Source organism: Manis pentadactyla, chromosome 6 (genome assembly GCF_030020395.1).
Source record: "Manis pentadactyla isolate mManPen7 chromosome 6, mManPen7.hap1, whole genome shotgun sequence".
NCBI lineage: Eukaryota > Metazoa > Chordata > Mammalia > Pholidota > Manidae > Manis > Manis pentadactyla.
This window is the reverse complement of record NC_080024.1, coordinates 135,826,983-135,851,600: the sequence shown is the minus strand read 5'-3', so window position 1 is coordinate 135,851,600 and position 24,618 is coordinate 135,826,983. Positions and strand designations below refer to the sequence as shown.

The 24,618-nt window shown below is 44.2% G+C and overlaps 1 protein-coding gene across 2 annotated transcripts in view; it reads left to right on the top strand.

Moving 5' to 3' along the window:
- The window catches only part of MYO5B (myosin VB), a 350,447-nt gene extending 329,035 nt beyond the window's left edge, over nucleotides 1–21,412 (top strand). For both annotated transcript variants that reach the window (XM_057504168.1, XM_036918614.2), the window contains 9 exons: nucleotides 3,145–3,238; nucleotides 3,491–3,634; nucleotides 6,379–6,530; nucleotides 8,242–8,331; nucleotides 10,239–10,389; nucleotides 11,818–12,103; nucleotides 12,783–12,957; nucleotides 14,521–14,601; nucleotides 17,647–21,412. In XM_057504168.1, coding sequence (XP_057360151.1) covers nucleotides 3,145–3,238; nucleotides 3,491–3,634; nucleotides 6,379–6,530; nucleotides 8,242–8,331; nucleotides 10,239–10,389; nucleotides 11,818–12,103; nucleotides 12,783–12,957; nucleotides 14,521–14,601; nucleotides 17,647–17,799 — 1,326 coding nt within the window. In that variant the 3' untranslated portion in view covers nucleotides 17,800–21,412. The remainder of the gene's footprint in view (nucleotides 1–3,144; nucleotides 3,239–3,490; nucleotides 3,635–6,378; nucleotides 6,531–8,241; nucleotides 8,332–10,238; nucleotides 10,390–11,817; nucleotides 12,104–12,782; nucleotides 12,958–14,520; nucleotides 14,602–17,646) is intronic.
- Nucleotides 21,413–24,618: the final 3,206 nt, after the last annotated feature.

The window sequence follows — 24,618 nt, the reverse complement described above, 5'->3', positions numbered from 1 at the left end:
GGTGGTTTGTGGAAAGCAAATTCCCTCAGCTTTTGTTTGTCTGGGAATTGTTTAATCCCACCGTCATATTTGAATGATAGTCGTGCTGGATATAGTATCCTTGGTTCAAGGCCCTTCTGTTTCATTGTATTAAATATATCATGCCATTCTCTTCTGGCCTGTAGGGTTTCTGTTGAGAAATCTGATGTTAGCCTGATTGGTTTCCCTTTATAGGTGACCTTTTTCTCTCTAGCTGCCTTTAACACTCTTTCCTTGTCCTTGATCTTTGCCATTTTAATTATTATGTGTCTTGGTGTTGTCCTTCTTAGATCCTTTCTGTTGGGGGTTCTGTGTATTTCCGTGGTCTGTTCGATTATTTCCTCCCCCAGTGTGGGGAAGTTTTCAGCAATTATTTCTTCTAAGATACTTTCCATCTCTTTTCCTCTCTCTTCTTCTTCTGGGACCCCTATAATACAGATATTGTTCCTTTTGGATTGGTCACACAGTTCTCTTAATATTGTTTCATTCCTGGAGATCCTTTTGTCTCTCTCTATGTCAGCTTCTATGCGTTCCTGTTCTCTGATTTCAATTCCATCAATGGCCTCTTGCATCCTATCCATTCTGCTTATAAACCCTTCCAGAGTTTGTTTCATTTCTGCGATCTCCTTTCTGGCATCTGTGATCTTCCTCCGGACTTCATTCCATTTCTCTTGCGTATTTCTCTGCATCTCTGTCAGCATGTTTATGATTCTTATTTTGAATTCTTTTTCAGGGAGACTGGTTAGGTCTGTCTCCTTCTCTGGTGTTGTCTCTGTGATCTTTGTCTGCCTGTAGCTTTGCCATTTCACGGTGATAGGAATAGTCTGCAGAGCTGGGATGAGTGACGGCTGGAAGGACTTCCTTTCTTGTTGGTTTATGGCCCTCCTCTCCTGGGAGAACAGCGACCTCTAGTGGCTCGTGCAGCGCTGCTGCGCGCAGACAGGGCTTCTGCTTCCTGCCCGGCTGCTATGGAGTTAATCTCCGCTGTTGCTGTGGGCGTGGCCTGGCTCGGGCAGCTGCTCCAAAATGGTGGAGTCGCGTTGGAGCAGGAGCTGCTGGGAGGCTATTTATCTCCGTAAGGGGCCTCCCTGCTCCCTGCAGCCCAGGGGTTAGGGTGCCCAGAGATCCCCGGATTCCCTACCTCTGGATTAAGTGACCCGCCCTGCCCCTTTAAGACTTCCAAAAAGCACCCGTCAAAACAAAACAACGACCACAAAAAAAAAAAAAAAAATTTTTTTAATTAAAAAAAAAAAAGGTTGTCGCTGGTTTTTCTTTATTCTCCGGTGCTAGCCTCAGGCCTCTGCTCACCGGTCTTGCTGCCCTGTTTCCCTAGTATTGGGGTCCCTATCCCTTTAAGACTTCCAAAAAGCGCTCGCCAAAACAAAACAGCAAAAAAGCAAAAAAAAAATGGTCGCGCGCTTTTCTTATGTCCTCTGTCGCCCAGCCTCCAGTGCCTGCTCACTGTTCTTGCTGTCCTGTTTTCCTAGTATCCAGGGCCCTGCACTCTGGCCCGGATGGCTGGGGCTGGGTGTTCGGCAGCCCTGGGCTCCGTCTCCCTCCCGCTCTGCCTGCTCTTCTCCCTCCGGGAGCTGGGGGGAGGGGCGCTCGGCTCCCGCGGGGCCGGGGCTTGTATCTTACCCCCTTCGCGAGGCGCTGGGTTCTCTCAGGTGCGGGTGTGGTCTGGATATTGTCCTGTGTCCTCTGGTCTTTATTCTAGGAAGGGTCGTCTTTGTTATATTTTCATAGATATATGTTGTTTTGGGAGGAGATTTCCACTGCTCTACTCACGCCGCCATCTTCCGCCCCCCGGAAGCACATTTTTGTGTTTTGGTTTTGGTAGATTGCACAGGGGATGTGGAGAAAGGGTGGCAGTTACAGAAAGGGTCCCCTTCCTGACTGGTCTGGAGCAGCCCAGCGTGAGTTCCTCCTCCTGGGTGGGCCAAGTCATTTGCCTCCAACCATAGGTTCATCATTTGCAAGAGGAGGAGCCCTAGATAAGGATTCAGTGCAGCTGGAGGTGCAAAGCGTTGTGTGAGCGCAAGGTAGAGGTGAGGGTGGCACTTAGCAAAGCCCCAGAGCTGGGCAGACAGCCCAGGGAGCCACAGGGATATTGGCACAACTCAGGAAGGATGCTTAAGAATGAGATGGAGTTTGAGTACAACTGTGGGTTCATAGGCAGCCTTACTAACCCCACAGAGTCCTGCCTGACGTTCCTCAAGATGCCTAGGTCCTTTCTCCGGACTGACCCTATAGCTCAAGTGCACTCACTCCCTGGTCGGTATTTTATTCTGTGCTGCCCCTCCTGCCTTTTGAGCTGGGTTTTTACATACCTCTCAATTTTGAGAGCTTTTTAAAACTTGTGCTCTTTTACAAGATAAAGCAGCACAGTCCTTGACAAAGCTGTAACTAGCTTTGTAGCACACAGTGCCTTCACATTGCCGCTGAGCTTTGGGCTGGCTCGGTCTGTAGGCCAGACCTGAAAAACTGTCCCCCGGATGTCACCAAGGCTCCACGGAGGTGTGTTTGCTTCTGACTTCCACATTGCACCCAGTTACAGAGACTGTAATGGTGACGGAGCTCCCAGCCTCTCCGGCCACAGAGGACCACTGCCCAGCCAGACGGGGTTGACATTAATGCTGTTCCCAGTCCCAAGGGGCTGGTCTGCTCCCAGGGCGTCAGTTGCTAGGGACTGGGCAGCCACAGAGGGGCCCCTGGCTGAGGGCCTGGTTGGCTTCTGGGTAATCTCACTGGTCTGCTGGCTCTGCCAGCCTACTGCCTACCTCCTGACTTTCACCTCTACCTGTCCTTTCCTTTTCACCCATCTGGGGACCCCTCAAGGCTGAGTGTCTCTTAGGGGGTTGGCACAGCAACCTGAGGCGCTTGGCCAAGAGAACCATGTAGTTGAGCAGGCTGCCAGGCAGGCTGAGCTGGGGGGAGCTGCCATCATCTGGATAGGATGAACATGACCCATTTCCCACTTCCTGGGCTCAGACCAGGGAGTGGCAAGCTGCGTGGTGCCAGTCTCATCAGCTGGGTGACCAAACACCGCGCTGGGCCCTGGGATTCTACACCCTGCCCTCCAGAACAGTGTTCAGTCTATTCTCACACTACATCCTTCTGCTTTAGGACCTTAAAGAACTGGTAGAAAAGCTGGAAAAAAATGAGAGGAAGCTCAAAAAACAACTGAAGATTTACATGAAGAAAGTCCAGGACCTAGAAGGTAGGGTGCGTGTGACCATGTGTTTTATGAAGCCATGCCTGGGGAGGAGAGCTGCCTGCCTCCCTCTGCAAACTCCTTCTGCCTTTTTTAAGTTCTTGTGCCCATGCATAGTCCAGTCATGGGGTGGAATAAGGTCAGACTCCACGAGCTCAAACCTTCTGCTTAGCTAGACTGACCCCACCCGCCCGAGGGCCCCTCCCCATGCTCCTGCAGGCTGGAGGCTCCATGTGCCACTGTCTATCTCTTGCTCAGCTGCCCAGGCATTGGCTCAAAGTGAGAAGAAGCGCCATGAGCTCAACAGGCAGGTCACCGTCCAGCGGAAAGAGAAGGACTTCCAGGGCATGCTGGAGTACCACAAGGAAGATGAAGCCCTCCTCATCCGGAACCTGGTGACAGGTCGGGACCCTGCGTGGCCCCTCCTCCCATCCTCTGTCCTCGCTCCGCCTCTCCCTGCTCCACTGCCCACTGGGCATGTCCCAGCCCCACCCTCCCCTCTGCCCTCCACTCACCCACCCACCACGGTGAACGCCCCACCCTCTACCCCGCACACCCATCACCTCAAGCTTCTGCATTTCTAACACACTCCCATGCCACGCTGATGCTGTAGTTTGTGTGCAGGCTGCCCTCTGGGGGCCACATGCAGGGCTCTTGGGAGCTGCTTTCCACCAGCCTGGTTTGCCAACTGTACCAGCTCGCTCCCCACTGGTCTCAAGCCCCGTCTGACTTCACCACGCCCAACTTCCTGCTCTGTGCCGGCCAGGGGCAGCAGCACCTGCAGAGCCAGGGGGAAGCTGCTTAGAGGAGGGGGTCGGAAAGAAAAGAGGAAGAATCTCTGTGGTCCGATCCTCTGGGCCCTGAGCCTCTAGCTCCATTCTCTAGAGCCTTAGTTCTCCCGTCTGGAAAGTGGGGATGAGGATACTGACCCCCCACCAACCCTATCGAGTGAAATCTACCAAAGATGAAAGTGCTGTGTTAAAGCTACGAAAACCTCAAATGTGAGGAATTGGAACACGTAGTAGCTCTTGTAGGTATTTAAAATTCAAATAAGAGGTAAACATTATTTTGGAGAGATTTAAGTTTATTGAGGTCCCACGCTGCTGAGCACTGTGCCAAGGGGCACTGAAAGAATGGAGTGTGACTTTGGCTCAGCACGTGATTTTGCTCAGCGCTTTGCCTTGGGTATTTTTACCAGCTAAGTATTTCTCTTTTTATAAAGGTGAATTTCTCCTACAGTTGTCCAGCAATTAAGTGTGGTATAAGTCATCTCAAACTTTTCAAATGGGCTGTATCTTACCCAAATGCTGCTAGGAATGAGCCTTTAATTTCCGGTGAATGAAACTGACAGCATCAGACCGGCAGACAGCTGTCTCCTTCCCACTGTTCTTCCTCAGGCGGCCCAGGCAAGGGCACTGCCTGCTAAGCCGTCTGCACCAGCACAGTCACCTTCTCTCCGAAAGGCCTCATCTAAACAAATGCCAAGACTTTACTGACTGTCTCTTAGGAGCCCAGCACTGGCTAATCACTGCGGAAGATCCAAAAAAATGCAGAGCCATGATCCCTGCCCCTCAGGGCCAACATTTATACCAACAGGGAAACAGGACTGAAATCATGGTAGAACCTTCCAAGGCAGGACAAGCTGTTTATAATCTACACATGGGTTGAGCTTAAAGCAGCCCAGGCCTTAAAACACATTTTTCTGTGTAATGTTACTGGTATTAGAGTCAAGGACCAATCCATAGCCCTCTGTTGAGCCTGTGAGATGCCTGAATGCTAACCATGCCTGGAGTATTATGGCCTGTAGTCAGAATTTAGCTTGAAGGATAGGATGTAGCTGAGGGACAGTGGAAACTAAGTGCCAGTTGGAGCATCCCCAGCCCAACCTAGGACATTTGGGGATGTTGCCCCCTCCCCTCCCCTGGCCCACCTACAGGTGAGGGGAGGCAGCCCCCCGCACTGCCATGCCAAGCCTGAATATGGCTCATGAGATCTGGGCTGGGTGGAGGTTGGGGGTAGAGGTAATGGGAGTGAGGGGTGAGGGCTGGAGGTGCATCACTGGGGCCTTGTGTGCATCTTCCCTTTGCTCTGGGCTCTCCTCCCCCTCTGGGCTCCTATCACCACTCACTGCTCTAAGCCTGGTTTGTTCTAGAAGCTTCCTCTGACATGGAAAGTAATCTGACAGTTTCCCCCTGGCCCTCCAAGGGCTTTGGGCAGGGAAGGACCAACTGAAGACTCAGGATAGGAGTCTGCAGGCCGTGGAGAGATACTCGAGCTCCTTCCAGTCCTGCCAAGCAAACCTGGCACAGGTGTAGGCTGCAGACGAGGGCAGTTGTGGGGGTGGGGGGATGGGATAGTGGCTGTCCTGACTGTGGCCAAGTTAACACTGGCCAAGAGAGAGGCTGGTGAGATGCATGTCAAGTGGTCGCACTGGGGAGGGGAGAGAGTAACTGGGGCCGTCAGCTGCTTGGCCTGCTGGTTCTGAAGATGTCTGGGCAGGCCATACCAGGTGAATCAATTCCACACTGACAGCTAAATGGGCTAGAGGTTGCCCCAGCCTTCCCATCCCTGGCACACCGGCTCTGTCTTGGGGAGTGTGCAGTTAGTTTGCCAAGTTCTCCTGGGCCAGCCGTTGCAGTCTCACTGCCCAAGAGCCCATTTGCCTCCCGCAGGAAGTGCTGGTGCAGAGGGATGAGGAGTTCTGCCCTGTGTCCTGGCCAGTGGGTTCCTGTCATCAGCCGCCTCTGGCCACCAGGCCCCTTCTGGACATGACCGTGGCCTCTGGCCTCTGTGTAAACTCAGGCAGGGAGCAGCCTGTGGGCTCTTTTCCTCCAAGCTGTGAAGACAAGACATCAGGAACCTGTTCCGCTGCTGTAATCCAAACAATTAGGGATATGTTTTTGTTAGTTTGGGGATTTTAACTAGTTTCTGGAATTATTGGTAGTCAAGGTCAGAAGGCATTTGTGTATGAGGGTTAGCTTCTCCCCCGCCCCACACACACACACCCCTGCCCCAACCCCTCCACCATGAGAGGTCATTCTTAAATGAGATACACGAAAACCTTGAAAGTCTTTGTATTTCAGATCAGGATTCTACAACTCCAAGCATCTGCTATAAATCTAATTCTTGCTGTTTGTCGCTCTCAGACCTGAAGCCCCAGATGCTGGCAGGCACGGTGCCCTGTCTTCCTGCTTACATCCTCTACATGTGCATCAGGCACGCAGATTACATCAACAATGACCTCAAGGTGCACTCTTTGCTGACCTCCACCATCAATGGCATTAAGAAAGTCCTGAAGGTAAGCATCCCATGCCGAAGGTAGGGGTTTGCAGTGGATTGAGCGAAGCCAGCACCTCACCATTGCTCCTGTCTGGGTTTTGCAGTAGCAAGTTCTGCAAAGTCTCCAGTTCTGAGGGTAAATGATAGAAGCACAGAAGCAGCCTGTCTGTGTAAGTGGGATGCCCTGGGAAGCTCCCAGGGAATGCTCGCTTAGGCTCAGAGATGGTAGGAAACCCAGAAATATGGTGTAGGCCTCTAGGGAAACCTGGTGCTTCCAGAAACCTTGACCAGAGATGCTAGGAAGACATCCTGCCTCAGCCAAGGTTGGGCTGGCCTCGCCCTGGAGTGACATTCAGGGACACAACCTGAACACAGGCCCTCTCCCAGACCTTTCCACGGAGCCAGGTGCCTGCTGTCCAGGGCAACGGCATAGGAAGAGGTATAGACATTCATCAGCTTCCAAAGTGAGGCAGCCTGAGCCGTGAGAGGGCTGCCTACAGGCCCGGAAGCAGCTCAGAACTCCACCTGGAGGCTCAAGGTGGCTCTTGAATATAATGGCAGCCACTGTGGGCACAAGCTGGCCTGCAGGGAGGTGAGCCCTGGACCAGACGTCGGGAGTGAGATTGCTGAAGGGGACAAACCTCCTGGCAGGCCCCAGCCCCAAGGGGTGCTGCTCTTAGCAACCATCTTCAGTTCGCAAGCACACTGCCCCTTCAGGATGCACGCCACCCTCCAAAACAGAGTCCACACCAGTTCTGAGACGTGCTGAACCACTGTTGCCTGCCCCTCTTTCCCCTCCATGAGCTCTTCAGAGCCAGCCTTGAACTTCATGCCATGTTTGTATCTGTAGCCCCACTGCCTCCCCTGCCCACGGGCTCCATGGGCAGTTTTGTCCACCCCCAGATCTAGAGATGTTACCTGCGTGCTGCTGGCTCACACTGGTGTCTCCTGTCTTGACCTCTTTTGTGAGTTCCAGTTGGGGGCTTATGCCAGTCTAACTGAGTCTTCAACTGCTTTCAAATGTCACTTCCTCCAGGAAGCCTTTCCTAATCACAGGGCTCAGCTAGCATGCCCAGCCCCACCAATCACTTTCTGGTCATGTCCCTTGTGTTATTGTCATCGTAGCGCACACCTGTATATGACATGTAGGTGGTGGTGCACCTGCCTGACGGGATGCTCTCCCTGAAGGCGTTGGTCTATGTGCAGAAACTGCAACATAATGCTTTGGGGTGTTGAGCAGCCCTTTTCATTTAGTTAGAGTTCATAGCCCTTTTCCAGACACCTGACAGCTAGGTAAACAGTACCAGAATACATCACTGGTATGCTCCCTGCATCTCTTATGCTGGATCACTGATCGTTCAGAGCCTGCCAAGGCCAGCTTGCTCAGTGGTTAGAGGACAGCCCGTGGCTGCTGGCGGCATGCCTTGTCTGTTACCTGGCTTTGTATTCTTCAGCTGTAGAGGCAGCCTGTCTTCCGTGTATGTGCACATGTATTGGCACTGATCAGGGGACCAGGATGGAGGTCTGTGTACCATCTGCAGTGGAGGAATGCCAGTGTAGCCTCTTGGCAGTGGGTGTCATCTCTGTGACTGGCAAGTGCCTGCCCACCATCGGGTCTGCTTGGGGCATGCTGGGTAAGAGTGGAAACCATGGAAAGAGATGCACCAGGTAAGCATTTAACTGGATAGGAGCCACTACCCATAACTAGGGATGCCTTTCTCTCTTCGCAGAAGCACAATGATGACTTTGAGATGACATCGTTCTGGTTATCCAATACCTGCCGCCTCCTGCATTGTTTGAAGCAGTATAGCGGGGATGAGGTGAGTGCTAAAAAGAAGCCCAGTGCCCTAGGTGCACTTAGAAGCCACTCAAGTACCCCAAGTCCTTCAGCCAGGGCCTTTTGGCCTCAGACACAGCAATGTAGCATGTGTGTGCCACGTCAGAGCACCTCGGATCTCAGCTCAGAATGGAGTTGTTGATCACAGGAAGTGTCCCTGCTTCATCCAAATGTGGTTGTCCCCTCGAGAGAGGATGTCAGGCTTTTGGGGTGCCATCTGGGACCTCCAGCCGTGGGCATGCCTTACTACACCAGGTAGCTGGAAGCAGGAATAAAGCAGTGTATGGGAGACCTACCTCCAGGTGGCCTCAAAGATCCTGAGGCTTTCCAGAAAGCACCCAGATCAGATAAACAGGACTGATGGGGAAAGGAGTTTGCATAACCTATCTGCTGTCTGCAAGCCCCTGGACTCTCCAGGGAAATCTTTGTGACCTTAAATTGCTGAAGCATCCCTAGAAAGCCTCCCTTTCAGTGAATGCTGGAAGCCCAGTTTTCTGATGTGTCAGACCGTCTCCTAAGCTTACCCTAGTTTGTCCATTTTAATGCAGACAAAGATGGCCACAGAGAGAGGTGTAACATAATCGAACTACTCTTGAGGCCCAACTTCAGGCCTCTAACTTAATTTGATTCCTCAGCCAGGGGCCCAACTGACTGCATCATTTCATGTTCTGCTCTGGACCCCTAGAGCACAGCTTTATCTAGGACTCACCATTCCCAACACTGGGCCCCAAAGGGTCTTTTCCCATTCAGCCCAGTGACCTAGTGGCAGATGGCATGCTCCCACTCTGGTTTCTCCAGTAAGAATCCCAGCTCATCCCCGACACAGACTACATCCAGATCCCCAGAGGACTCCTTGGCTTTTTCTTATATCTCACTCTCTAACCTTCCCAAGGACATAAGTCACATGAGTCCTTTTGATATTAGCAATTCTTTTAACTTACATATTACTGCTTCTTGTTGATGTAGAAAACAGGACAGTGCTGTGGCTGTGGAATCATTTCAGTTCATCTGTGAATTCTGATACCCGATGATAGCATTCATATAATATTTCTCATTATAAGAACACACAATCTGACCCAGGGCCATTACCCCTTCAGGGGCTGTGTGTGACAACATTTTTGGGTAACTGACCTATTGGAAAGAGAATTGGACAAAGAATCAGGAAGCACGGGTCCCTCTTTCCTAGACCTGCTAGCAACCTGAGTTTTACTCTGTTAGGGAAATGACGTCACCTTAGGCATATGGACTAAATGATTGAGGCCTTTTTAATTAAGCAGTTCTAGCTGTTCTATCATGCTAAGATTTTTACACTGCCTTCAAATTCCAGGGCAATCAGTGAGGCCTCAAAGAACTCAGTGTCTTGTTAGAACATCATATAAATAGAGCCTGACAGAGAAAGACAAGTGCCAAATGATTTCCCTTATTTGTGGAGTATAACAATGAAGCAAAACTGAAGGAACAAAACAGCAGCAGACTCACAGACTCCAAGAAGGGAGTAGTGGTTACCAAAGGGGAGGGCGGGTGGGGAGGCAGGGAGAAGGGGATTGAGGGGTATTATGATTGGCACACATGGTGCGGGGGGGTCACGGGGAAGACAGTGTAGCTCAGAGAAGACAAGCAGTGACTCTGTGGCATCTTACTACGCTGATGGACAGTGATCTCAATCGGGTTGGGGTGGGGGGCACTTGATAATATGGGTGAATGCAGTAACCACAATGTTTTTCATGTGAAACCTTCATAAGAGTATATATCAATGATACCTTAATTTTTAAAAAAATAGGGCCAGATAGGACCCCACAAATAGGATATTGCAAAAGTGACCAGAAGGCCAAAGTCCTGCCAAGTCCGGGGGACTCAGAGCCTCAGGAAAACACGCCTCTCCCTCTGCAGGGCTTCATGACTCAGAACACGGCCAAGCAGAACGAACACTGTCTTAAGAACTTTGACCTCACTGAATACCGTCAGGTGCTGAGTGACCTCTCCATTCAGATCTACCAGCAGCTCATTAAAATCTCTGAGGGCACGTTGCAGCCTATGATAGGTAAGCCAGCAGCAGGAGATCGCCAGCGCTCACCAGGGTCGGACGTCAGGGTAGGCGCTGCCACCTTTAAGGTACTAGAGACCCTAGGCCTGGCCTCCAGAAAATCAGGACCTTCATTCACAAAGAAGGCAGCTGAGGGGGTGAGGTGTGTGCCATGTGCTCAAAAAGAGCTGTGAAATTCCCACCGCACCCCATCAAAATACATGATGCTTAGGCAGTGAAAATATCCATCATTTTTCCTTTACCTCTTTTTCTGTAGTATTTTATATTTTTTCCCAAAACAAATTTCTGTAGTTAATAAATACAAAAGGTACAAATGCATATACAGTGGAAAAATGAGATCATCTTGCCCACATACATACTTTATTCATGAAAAAAACAAAAGCATTAAGTGTGTCCATGTGCAAACACAGTAGTGAGCACTCACACAATAAAGATTGGACACTCTGGCCAAAGCAGTACATGCGGGCATTTAGCATGGAATCGGAATTGAAAAATAAGAGCAGTTATTTTTTAAAAGAAAAATGATACACATGCATCATTCACTGGGCACCATAAAGGCTGGGGAGGAAACTGTCCCCTCAGCCCATGTGTAATCCTTTCTCCAGGTACTTAAAAAGTAGGTTATAAGTGAATTCCAAGTACAACAGAATTCTTCATATCATCCAGAAACACATCCCTTGGGATAAGATTCATTCCAAATCCTTCTTCCTGCAAATCTTCCTAAGAGGCACCAGTTTATTCTCTCCAGATAAGGAGAGACCTGGAATACTGTATGACTCGGGATGGTGTGGTAATAGCACCCATTCCAGAGTCAAACAGGCCTGGGTTCTAATCTTGGCCCTGCCACTTCCTAGCAGTGTGACTTGAGAGAGTTACTAAAAAAAAAAATCTCTCCATGCCTCTGTTTCCTCATCAGTAAATGGCATTTGGAAGATTAAAAGAAACAGTGAACACTGAGTACCCAGCACATGGTAAATGCTGTGCAGTCAGTATGACAGACCAGCTAACTAGGATTCCTATGGTCAGGGGCTCATGCAGCAGAGCTGGAGGTAATCTCAGGGCCCAGGCCCAAGTCAGTTGGCTGGGCCAGGACTACACCCTGGTCATTCATGTCTCAAACCTTGGATTCTCAGCACAGAAGCCAGTACAGAATCATGTTGGTACCTGCCCATGGTCTTTGTCCCATTATCAATTTAAGGGAAAATTTGATCCACACATTTGGTCCAAGATTCCTATGTGGAAATCTTACCCCACATACGGACCAACACATTAGATATTGTATGCCAGTTGCTCTAAGTTCCTGAGCATGTCGATGCAGTATACCTCCAGTGGTGCGATTGCCACAGCCCTGAGTACTGTGTAATCTGGGTGCAAAACAGATCTCTGGGGAACATGCCAGCTTCTCTAGTCACGCTTTTCTTTCAGTTTCTGCCATGTTGGAAAATGAGAGCATTCAAGGTCTATCTGGTATGAAGCCAACGGGCTACCGGAAGCGCTCCTCCAGCATGGTGGACGGGGATAACTCGTACTGCCTGGAAGCTGTCATCCGCCAGATGAATTCCTTTCACACAGTCATGTGTGACCAGGGCCTGGACCCCGAGATCATCCTGCAGGTGTTCAAACAGCTCTTCTACATGATCAATGCGGTGACTCTCAACAATCTGCTCCTACGGAAGGACGTCTGCTCGTGGAGCACAGGCATGCAGCTCCGGTAGGAGAGCGGTGCTTCACCCTGGCCACATGGTTGGAGGGGCCGTGCATGCCAGTGGGAGTCAGGACATGGCATCTGTCTCTGACAATGAAATCCTCATGGGACTGACAATCCTTGTTGCACTCAGTATATGACTGAACTCCATCACCTTTTTATTTGTTGGTGAAATTCATAAAATACTGAGATGGCAACTTGGTAAACAAATGAGTTCAAAGCTTAAAGACATTGTATATAAACTATATTCCAATAAGAGATAAAATGTCAGAATGGAGAAGTAAAAAATAAGCTTTGATGTCTACATAGATTGGACATAGTGTGGATAGATCAAAGAAAAATCAATGAGCTAAGAGGCATAAAGGCTCACACAGAAATATAAATATGACTGTTGAATACAGGTTGTTTTAACTGAATATATTGAATGCCTCTTCTTTCCCATTAACTTATACAGATACTTCAGGTACTTTATCTTTGCTCAATTTTTAGCACCCATTCATTCATTTATTCATTTATTCATTTAATAAAACATTACCAAGCACCAGGCGCTTCTCAAGCTCGTGCCCAGGCGAGATCATTCAGGTGAAGGGAATAACCACACTAGAGGCAGCGAGGCTGCAGGTGTGCTGACTCCAGGGAATGAGGAGGACCAGGTTAACATGGCCCACTTTTGCCTGTGTCTAAGGTACAATATTAGTCAACTTGAGGAGTGGCTTCGGGGAAGAAACCTTCACCAGAGTGGAGCAGTTCAGACCATGGAACCTCTGATCCAAGCAGCCCAACTCCTGCAGTTAAAGAAGAAAACCCCAGAGGATGCTGAGGCCATCTGCTCTCTGTGCACCGCCCTCAGCACCCAGCAGGTATGGGCACTGGCTACCCCGTCACCAAGGGACACAGAGCAAGCCCAGCTCCCCTTTTCAGGTCTGTTCTTGCCAGCAAGTTTGGTAGTGTTGCATGTCAACTCAAGTGGCAGTTGAGGGGACTGCCTCTGGGTGAACCAAAGTCCAGTTTGGTGTGGGCCCCTCTTCTCCAGTATCTTTCTGGTCCCTCTTGCACACTTAGGAAGGAAGATAAGGTAGTAACCCATAAAATATCAGGCTCAGTGTGATTTTTAAACACAATGAATTCTGGAATGTTTCTCACCTAGAAATTTAAATTTTTTTTCAGAAATTGGCAGCATCAGGTATTTGGCATTAAATAAATTGCTTTCTTTGTGACTGTAACTTCATTATGTTCATGTTTTCACTTAGAATCCATTTACGTTATTTTAAATAAAAACATTAAGAACCTAGAAGCATTAAAGCCCTTCCTTTCCTAACCGCCATGCCAAAATTGTATTTATACTAGGACTCAGTCACAAAGATATTACCAGTCTATAAAAAGAAAGATAAATTGTCCACGTGCAGGGCAACCTTGTCCTCCATCGTGAGTGTGCTTGTTTAGAAACAGGCCACCACAAGGTGATCTCACAAAATGAAATACCAGACTCTTAAGAAAACTACTTCCTTCTATAAATGCACTGATGGTTTTCAAACTTTTTTCCCCTTTTAAATATATTTTGCTTTCATTGTCTAGAAGGCAACTGGCATGGCTTTGCATTTTAGGCAGGCTATTCCCACCAAAAGATTGATAGGCAGACCAAAGATTACCCTCTGTTCAAACAGCAAAATCAATCTATCCCTCCAGTGATCTGGGGGGTTAGTGGTAGGGAGGTGTGATTTAAACAAGGCCTTTGTTATCTAAGGTAAGATCCCCAGTATTCTCTTGAAGAAACCTTTAAATTACTAGTAGATAAGAGGCTGAGGTTTTCAAGCAACTGTTTCCTAAAATCCTCATTATCTTATAATCCATGGAGCATAGTGGGAGGAGCAGGGTGGGTATATTGGAGATATGAATGCAGAAAGAGGGCCCAGATCTATTAGTCAAAGCTCACAGACTCTAGTTTACTAAATATAGACTCCTGAACGTCACCCCAGCTCCCTCTGAGTTGTGGGTCCTGTCTAAAGAGGATCATATTCTTACATCTATGTCATATATTCTTTAAAATTCAACTCAGACACTGAGACATGGCTGGTGTTTACCATGGTGGAGGGGTTGGGTGGGCTGTGAAATAGGTAAAGGGGGATAAAGAGGCACAAAATCTCAATCACAGTATGAATTAATCACAGAGATGAAAGTACAACATAGAGAATATAGTTATTAGTTCTTTAACATCTTTCTATGTTGACGGACATAACTACACTGTTGGGGTGAGGATTTAATAGTGTATATAACTGTTAAATCACTATGCTGTATACTTGAAATGAATATAATATTGTGTATCAATTATACTTCAATAAAAAATATTCATTTGATGGAAAAAAATTCAAAATTTGTCTTATTTCTTTTAGCTCTGTGTTCAACTTTTGTTTTTATTCCAACAGATTGTCAAAATTTTAAACCTGTACACTCCCCTGAATGAATTTGAAGAACGGGTAACAGTGGCCTTTATACGAACTATCCAGGTGAGTTTTATTTTATAAAGCCCTGGTCTCAAACTAATAAAGGGAATTGAAAGTTTAGATTTTAACCTCGCTTCTTTTTATTAATAAAATGCTGGTTATATTAATGCTAAAAGACTTTATATTCTTAGGCTTTCACTCTAGGTAAAGATGAACCATATCATCCATGAAAAACTTAGACACACACACGTACTACCAAACTCTTATACAATGTCTGCCTCTCAGATGTTAGACGTAGTGTATTATTTCATTTGCCACTAGCATGTTACTGAACTACAGCACCAAATGGAATTAACAAAATGAGCAGAATATCAACCCAACCTATGAACTAAGAAATATTATTTTAAAAAATAACTGGGAGTTCTTAGATACTGCCTTATAATATTTGTCCTAAAGAATGTGCTTTAAAGAAAACATATTAGGGAAATAATTAAATCCATTTTAAGATATGGGAATTTTTTTACTTAAAGATAAGCTTACTAAAGCTGAGCCCTGGGTGATTTTTGGCTGAATGCCTGACCTTTAAGTGTAACTAGCTGACTGCATCTGAATGATGAGTCACATCAAGATTATTCACCCTGATTCAGAAAGATACATGCACCCCTGTTTATTGCCACATTATTACAAAATATGGAGGCAACCAAAGTGTCCATCAGTAAATGAATGGATAAAGATGTGGTACATATGCAAAATGGAATATTATTCAGCCATTAAAAAGAAAGCAAGCCTGCCATTTGCTATAACATGGATAGACCTAGAGGATATTAAGTGAAGTAAGCCAGACAGAAAAAACAAATACCATGTGATTTCACTTATTTGTGGAATATAAAAAGAAAATGAATAAAACAGCAGTAGACTCAGAGGCACTGAGAAATGACTGGTGGTTACCACGGGGGGAGAGGTTAGACTGGGTGGGTGGGGATGGTGAGGGGGATAAAGGCACAAAAATTTCACTTGTACTGTAAGTTGGTCACGGGGATGGATGTGCAGCACGAAGAATATAGCCAGTGGTTCTGTAACATCTTCCTGTGTTGACATGATCTCTGCACTAGTTGGGGTGAGGATTTAATAATGTAATGTTGAACCACTAATGTATACTTGTGTTCAATATAATGTATATCAGCTATAGTTCAATCTTAAAAAGCAAAAAAAAAAAAGATTATTCAAAAAAGCAATCTTTCTCCCAGTATTGTATATGGTGAACACCTTGAGGAGATTTAATTCTTTCTCAAACTTGTAAATAACCTCTTTAGCCAGTGAAGTGATGCCAACAGGAAAAAGGATAAAAAGAACAGGGGAAGCGCTCAGAGAAGGAGTGAGGAAAAGGGGACCCAAACTGAGGGTTTGTCAAAGACCAGTACCGAAGAACCTTGACAAAACATGGGGCCTTGGGGTAGAAGCTATTCTCTCTGACATATTCTGGGGGTTTTATTCAGAGTGCTTTGCAATGCCTCAGTGTAGAGAGAGAGCACTGAAGCTGTGGCAAAGACTAAATTTAGCATTGTGTCTAAGTAGAGAATAGAGGCTGAAGGTCAAGGGAGGGGTGCCAAGTCAGAGTAAAGGTTGTGTTCTCTTAAGGGCAGTTGGGAAAATGCAAAGGGTCATTAAATATATAGACTATAGACTGAAGCAGGCAGAGACTCACCAACACAGGTAACTCTGCTCCAAAGGCAGGGGGTGCTGACTGAAAGGTCAGGTTAGGCTGTATGTTGGTCTGATGCTCAATGGGGGAGGAGGAGTATGGTGACAGAAGAGAAGCTACTGCGGGATCTGACCCACTTCTGATTTTTATGGCAAGTTGATAATCTACACGCACCACAATGCTAAGGGTTTAGAAAGTCTCATGTGGTTTCATATACCTGAGATACCGAACAGAGGGAGAGCTGCAACTGCTTATAATTAAAACAGCACTTTTTACAAGAGAATTCAGGCCAAAGGTCAAAGAATATGTGCCAGGTCAGACTTCAGGATTCAATTAAGGACATAGGACAAAGGTAAGGAAGGCTGATCAGACATCCTCGGCAGACATGTAGGGTCAGTCTGAGTCTTCCTCAGCAGCCAGTTTCAGTATCTGGCAATGCTAAATACTAAAATATTCTTTTGGTTTTTTGCCAGCTACAGTTTTATGTTATTTCTCCCTAGAGAATGCTCAGGAGAAATGATGCAACAATCCACGCCATCCTCCTGCTTATCTTACGTGGGATAAGTTACAAGTTGCTTCTTAAAACCATTTGCTTGGGCAGCATAGAGAGAACACACCAACCTTTAAAAATATAAATCTGAGGGACTGTAAAACCCACCAAAGGAGCCGCAGGAGGAGTCCTGTGAAATGACTACCTTGTGAATTTTAAGTAATTAAACTATACAGACCTTTTGCTGCTGAATTGTAGTAATATAGGTATAATTAACTTTTTTTTGTCCCATTTTTATTCCCTCTACATCCTTCACAATTTCTTCAAACCCTTTAAAGAGTGGAAGCCAACTATAAGTAAGAGAAATAAAAGGACCTTATGTGCTATGAAAAAATTTAAGAGCTTTTTGCCATTTCACATTTTATGTATGTTTTCATGTGCTGTGTGATAGGCTTGTAATAATAAAACAGAGCTCAGAGAGCTGAGTGTTGGACTGTCAATCATCCTAGAGAGACCATTCTGCCAGAGTCAATCAAAGCTGTCATTTGGCATCTTAAGTTAGTAAGGCTGGTTGCTTATTCATCTCTAAATGGTTATTGTTTCAAACTACTTTTTCAAACTGTTAAAATTCCTTTAAAATTTTGGCCCATCTTTCAAGATGCCAAACATGGGTGTTTGTAAATTGGCACCTAGAACTCTAACAGTGTTTTCCACTCATTACCCAGGTTCATCCCTCTAGGTTCTGCTGCCACTATAGCATTTCTCTCCCTGCTTAAATAGCTGAGGGATAGAGACTACGTCTCCTCAAGTCCTGCCTAACAGTTCCAAGATACTTGCCAATTCACTTTTGTGAGTTCACATGCTGGCTATTTTTAGGTGCAGTAAGTATTATATGTGGTCTTATTCTTGCCCACAGGCACAACTGCAGGAGCGAAATGACCCTCAGCAGCTGCTTTTAGACTTCAAGCACATGTTTCCTGTTTTGTTTCCATTTAATCCATCATCTTTGACCATGGACTCCATCCACATCCCGGCGTGTCTCAGTCTGGAGTTCCTCAATGAAGTCTGAAAAGGCCCATGTCCAACGTTGGCTCCATTCCCAGTGAGAGCAAGAAGGAAGTATATACAGTAAAGTGAATTTGAGGATGTTAAATCTTAAAAGTGGGTCAAATCAGAGCTTGAGAACCTGTGCAGAGTGAACTATACAGAATAAGACACATCTGTCATTATTTTTTGTACCTACTGCTCAGAATAAAAGCACTTGAAATATGGAAGTTTTTTTTAAGTAGATGATTTTGATCTAAACAAATACACTTTATAATCTGCAGCACCAAGCAGTCCCCATGGCCATATAAAAGGTGCCAGTCTATAAAATGGAAACTGCCTAGTTTTGATCTTTGCATCTGAGTGGAGAATGTCCAAAGTGAAATACTAAAAATATATGTCACACAAATTAGCTTCAGAGGACTTTTAACAAATAGTGGTCCTAATAACTATGATACTGTCCTGCAGTGGGTGACATTTCCCCACACTGACAAACCATAGGTATAGTTGAGTTTGTGAGGAAATGTTCTGAGAAGTTTCCCAAAGGTATTTTTAATGCCTGATGGTGCAGAGACAATGGTGTAATTGAACTCCAGACCAAACATTTTGAGTATTTGTTTCTGAAGCAAAATTAGAAGGCTCAGTCCCTAACGTGCTCAAACCTTTTTGAGTCGTGTTGGGTTTATGGAAGAGTTACGCCAAAAATGCTGCTGTCCCAAACTTAAAATGTGAGCAAGATGGATATTTTTTGCACATATCCATGCACTTAAGTCACCAAAACTTTCACCAAAATCTATGTTTGAATAACAACTCTTGTTTTATTCACAGATTAAAAGTCAAGTCAGCATGAAAGCCTTTAATCCCTTAATGCCATTAAATGTCCAATAAGAACATCACATAATGTATTAGTAATTCCAGATAACCAAAATAAAGGAAAACAAACTTTAGATTAAGGGGTGAGATTATTTAAAAACCCTTTTTAAAAAATTAGTTCAAGGATTGTTAAATTATTACCCAAAGGGTTTTTGGGTTTGTGTGTTATGTGTATTCTTTTTAAAGAGATAGCTTATATCAACTTCTTTTTAGGTTATTTTCAACATTTTTCAAGTTTACCACATAAAAACCCTATTTCTGCTTTGAAATAGGATTTAAGGAATTTCAGTAATAACGTTACCAGATTTTATCTTTGCTGCTTTTACACATTTTTTCTTGCTTCTTCAAAAGCAGGCATTCAGTTACAATACCTTACATATTCCTTATGCCCTTTTTTTTAAACTGCATTTTTCATATTGGGGGAGATAACAGTATGCTATTCCCATCAATGGAACACATGGTGTTTGCAAATCATAGAAGAGCCTCTAAATTACATCCAGAAGATAAGAATGCTCCGTGAATCGCAAGTCGAACCCCACCCCACACCACCTCCTCCTTTCACTCAGCCGCTCAGCTGAACAGGTTCTGGGAGAGACAGCATGGTTCAAACACTGAACAGCCGCTGGGGCCGAAAGAGGCAGGACACCTGGGTGAAGACTGCTGACCGTCATGTCCAAACACATGTCATCAGCATTACCCCCTCTACCTCCACATCACACATCCTGGCTTCTCTTGGGGGTCCACACGGAGCGGTGCCTTTGCTGCTTCCTCAGTTACATAATCTGACATGTATGTCACCTTCAGCCCGCACACCGACTTCGTTTGGAAGGCCAGTCTAAACCAGTTAGGTCTGTGGCTGCCTCTTCTTAAAGTTGTTCATTAGGTATAATTTGCTTGTCACTGCACTTTAGTTTGAAATTGAGTTTCATGTAAGGACCATCCTTAATATTCAAGATAATGAAAAATGCCTCGTTAGAATGTTATGGAGTTTGAAAAGCAGTGACTCCATAAATGCAATGACTTATTGTCCTTACATACTGTCTTACACCCTCATTCTCTTGATCTCTTTGGGTCACTACCTCTCTGCCGTCACTGGCTAATCACCAGGTGCCAAGGACTCACTGAATAGCAGCTAAGCAATTAGAGTAAATATGGAAGGAGGAGACCTTAGGAAAAGTCCTCTACTTAGCCTAAGAAATGGCAGATATACTTTTCCTCTTCCAAAAAAAAATAATAATAAGGGTATTTCACTGGAACTTCACTTAATTTATAACTTTTAAAAACAGTTTTTATAGACCATTAATAATAGTGTAATTGGTCACTTAATGTTCAGATCTGCCCTATTTAACTTGACAATGAATACTAGGAGGAGAGCATCTTTAGGAAAATTGACCTTTGGTTAGCATTTTTTTATTTGCACATTTTTAAAGTTCAACTGAGACATTTCCCAACTTCATGAAATCAGTAACTTTTAAGTAACTTAATTAAATATTAAGGTTTGAAGTAGATATCTTTATTTTTTAATATTTAAAATTTAATTGACACTTCTCACTATGTGCCTTTAGCAGTTACTAAGATAACTGACTTACCAAATAAGTGTTGTGGGAAGAATTTTAAGGTTTAACATAACATCATGATAGAGTTTTGTCTTTTGAAACAAGCATTTTAAAAATTACCTAAGATTCAAATACTTATAGCTTAAAGAATTGTGAAGTGTTAGATGGGACCTGTTAACCAATAGCGATATACGTTATATACACAGTAATTGTTGCTGATGCTGACAAGCATACTACCTACATGCATTCTCCCTGCACCGTCACAGCTGCAGGTGGAATTCTGGTAGCTGGCAAGATTACACCCAAGGTGAATGGACTGTTTCTCCCCTTTCTGTGGAGCATGTCAATAGGAGTAATGTGTTCCTTGATTTTCCTATACTAAATGTTAAGTCTTTTGTAAAAACAAATGACAAAACTAGGAACTTGGAAAACAGAACAGGAACACTACTACCATCAATTCACAAATATTTACTTAGAGCCTGAATGCAGTAAGATTTTAGTAAATAGAGCCCATTTTTTTTGCATATAGTAAATTTAATTGTTTTTATACACTTGACCTAGTTCTAAGGCAGCAAGGGTATCCTAAACTGAAATCCTTGTATAATGCATACATGACTACCTGGTTTCGATAATGTGACGGCATGGGGCAGGACCCTGTAGTGTTTCTTCAGAGAATATTTCTCTGCAGTCAGTTTCTCAAGTTAATTTGCTGCATGAGCCCAACAGCCATAACTATTTGTACATATTGGTGTCATAATTAGAGAATTATGGGATATAGAAAATCAGAAGTTAGTGCCAACAAAATGACAAATACAAGACTGTTCTTTTTTCCCTTATTATAAAGGTCATTAGCCACTAAAGGTTTTTTCCTAAAGAAATTTCTAATCCTAATAAAGGGGATCAAGAAGAAGACTGAAGCTACTTTCTAAAGTAACGCTGTATTAGAATAATCCAGATTTGGATAATATTTTGCCACCAACTGATGTTTAGATAACGCACTGCTTCTCTGAAGAGGTTCACATCATATTCAGGGGTGAATCTAACATTGTAGAAGAAATACTGATAAAAATATTTTTCCATTTTGAACAAGTCTGTAAACACCTTTATAGAAAAATGCTTGTATTAGTCACTAATATTCAGCTATGGATAAATATTTGTGGAAATAAATACTTTTGGATGAATAAAGTGTGCCAAATTTAAAATTTTAAACTGCAGTTAACCATTGGCTGAAATGTTTATTTTTAATGCTTTCTTGAGAAACTACATTCTGGGACCTTAATTCAAACATGTATCACGATTGTTTAAACCAAAGGGTTGGCAAACTAGAGCCTGACAAGTGGGTGGAGGGAAACTTTCCCTGTTAAAGAGAACTTAACACAGCAATTACCTACAAGCTACAGAACTCAAGGCAACGTTGGTGTAGGAAAAAACTAGATCAATGGAATAGAACAGAGAACCCAGAACTAGACTCATTCATGTATGACCACATACATACTTGCATACAGATGTTATTAAAAATTAGTGGGAAAATATTAGCTCTATGGAAAAATTGATAAAATACAAGTAAAACAATGACATTAGAAAATTGGAGAAATATATCACATTCACGGATAACACTACCACAAAAATGTTGGTTGTCCCCAGGTTGATCTGTAGATTAAAAATCAAAATCTCAACACAGTTTTTGGTGAAAATTGACAAGCTAATTATGAGCCTTATTATGGAATTGCAAAGGCCCATGGGGGGTAAGGAAGATCTTCCTGAAGGAAAAGAATGAAAACTTTCTGTAACAGGTATCAAGACTTATTATAAAACGTAAGTAATTAAGATGCATGGACATGGCACAGAGATAGACAAACTGACCAGTGGAAGAGCTCAGAAACTGAACATCCATATGGAAACATGGGTAGACTGTTTCTTAGAGGAATGTACACCAAAATCACCTGGAAATCTTTTTCAAAATGCACATAACCACCTCCACCTAAATGTGGAATAAGACATCTCCAGGAATGGTGCCCTCAAACACCCACCATTAGGAACCACAATTGAAATGTTTCCTGACAGAAAAAATATTCACAATTTACCAATCAGTCTGGAACCCAACTTCCAACCTAAGGATCGACTCGCCTTTTTCTCCATGGCTGATGGAAGAATAACCTCTCCTTCAGGAAAGCCTTCCCCTCAGACCCAGAGAAGCCTAGGTTTCAAGGCCTCAACAGGAAAACCATCTCTGCAAACAGCCAAATTTCATACAAGATACACTAATAACATATGAGAAAGAAAAGCACAGCCTGACATCTGGGACCAGGCTGACACTTAGAGCTAAGCCAGGGTATTCTTTAGTACACGATCTTACAAGACACCGACATCAGACAGGGTCACTCTGTGACTGATGAAGTGAGACAATGCAAGGCCACTATAGTTCTGCTTGAGTGCAAAGATGAGATCACTATGCAAGTGACACAAAGCAAAACATCCCCTCTCCCAGCTAATCTGAGTGACTGCAGCTTCTTCACCAGTGGCAGCTTTAAATCCAATAGCTCTCATCTTTCCTCTTTCTAGATAGGATTATATTATCCAATCAAGACTTTGTCCCCACTTCTGGACAGCACCCAATCCAGAGTGAACCCCTGCTGCCCTGAACCCTCCCCACATCAAACCAAAGCCCAACACCTAACACCGTCTCACTGAGGTGCCCCTGAGTGCACCATCTCCCTTGTTGCTGCAAATACTAACCCCAACTTGTTGGAACACAAGTGCGTTCCAAGAATTTGGTTGAAGGGCCCTGACACAGTGTTGTCCCTTTCCCAACATTAGCATTTTGCAGAGTAAGCTTAGAATCAAGGAAGTACAGCGATTTGCCTACGGTTATATTACTAAATGAAATTCTAAGGCTTGGTAGGGATAAAGACATTGCAAACAGCTTTCAAAGAGAGGATAAAAACACAAATATACATCCTTCACCTAAGTTTCTAACAACGTCCTATGGCCTCTGGGAATGCACCAAGACTAGTGTAAACTTAAAATGGAGGATCCGGCAAATCGGTGTGTTTCTGCTCACATTTCACTTCTGAAGTGCTTCTTGGGCAACTTGAACTTTCTGAAGCAGGTATTGTAAGGACAAAAACCACACCTAAGCTAATAATTACCCTTTAATTATCAAAAGCTGTTACCAAAGCAGATTAACAGTGAGTAGTGCAAACATAATTGCCATACTCAAGATGAGCCAACTCACTGCATTCACTCAAATTCATATAATCATTTAAAACTGTCCTAGCCCCCTACGAACTTCACCAGCTTTCCCAGTATCCACAAATGAAACTGCTAAAGCCATTGTTGCTACCATCAATTTTGAGTGTTATGAAGAAGTTTAAGCGTAAGAAGATTATCCAGAAAATGTGGAGGGCAGATATTTCTGAAATCCTAATGAAACCTTAATGAAACTAGAATTTACATAATTACAATAGATTCACTGATTTCCAGTCTGATGCTAATGTCACTCTTTTTTTTCCAAAAAATAAGTACAGAAATAAATGATAATACATTTCTTTAAATACTGAAAGCTAAATGTCTAGGAGTAGAAAAGTAACTTTAATCTCATTAGAGGTTCCATGTCTAAACCAAATAAATCATTAATTGATACACAGTGTTGTACAATATATACTAGTTAATGTGGTTAAACATGAAAAGGCCTACATTTTTAGGAAAGAATTTATTTCGAGTCATTTTGTAGCTTTCATGAAAGATACTTTTCTTCTCAATTTATATTTTGAAAAAGTAAAAAATCTACAGAAGAGTTATAAAAATAGAACAATAAACAACCATAAACTCTTCATTTAGGTTCCCTAATTGGTAATATTTTGCCATATTTGCTTTTCCTCTTGCTCTGCCAGTGTATCTGTATGCATTATTTTTCTGAATCATTTGAGAATTACTTGCAGACATCACGACTCTTCACCTCTGAACATGTCGTTGGGTACCTGCTAAGAATAAAGGACAACCTCCCACATAACTACAATATAATTAACATAATCAGGAAAAGTAATGTCAATATGACTAGCTCATAACTTATCTTAAAGTTCTCCCAATTGTCCCAATTCTGATTTTCAAAATTGTTTTTAACCCAGGTTCCAACTGAAGATTCCACATTAAATTGTCATGTCTCTCGTCTCCTTTAATATACCATTCCCAAGCTTTTGTGTCACACATCAACATTTTTAAAGAGTTCAGGTCACTTATTTTGCAGAATGTCCCTCAATTTGGATTCTTCTGATTGTTTGCTTATTATATTCAAGTCAGACATTCTTTGAAAAGGCCCTTCAGAGGTGAAGTTGTGTCCTCAATGCATCAAGGGGGTACATGATGTCAGTTTGCCCAATTATTGGTGATGTTAAGCTTGACCATTTGACTAAGGT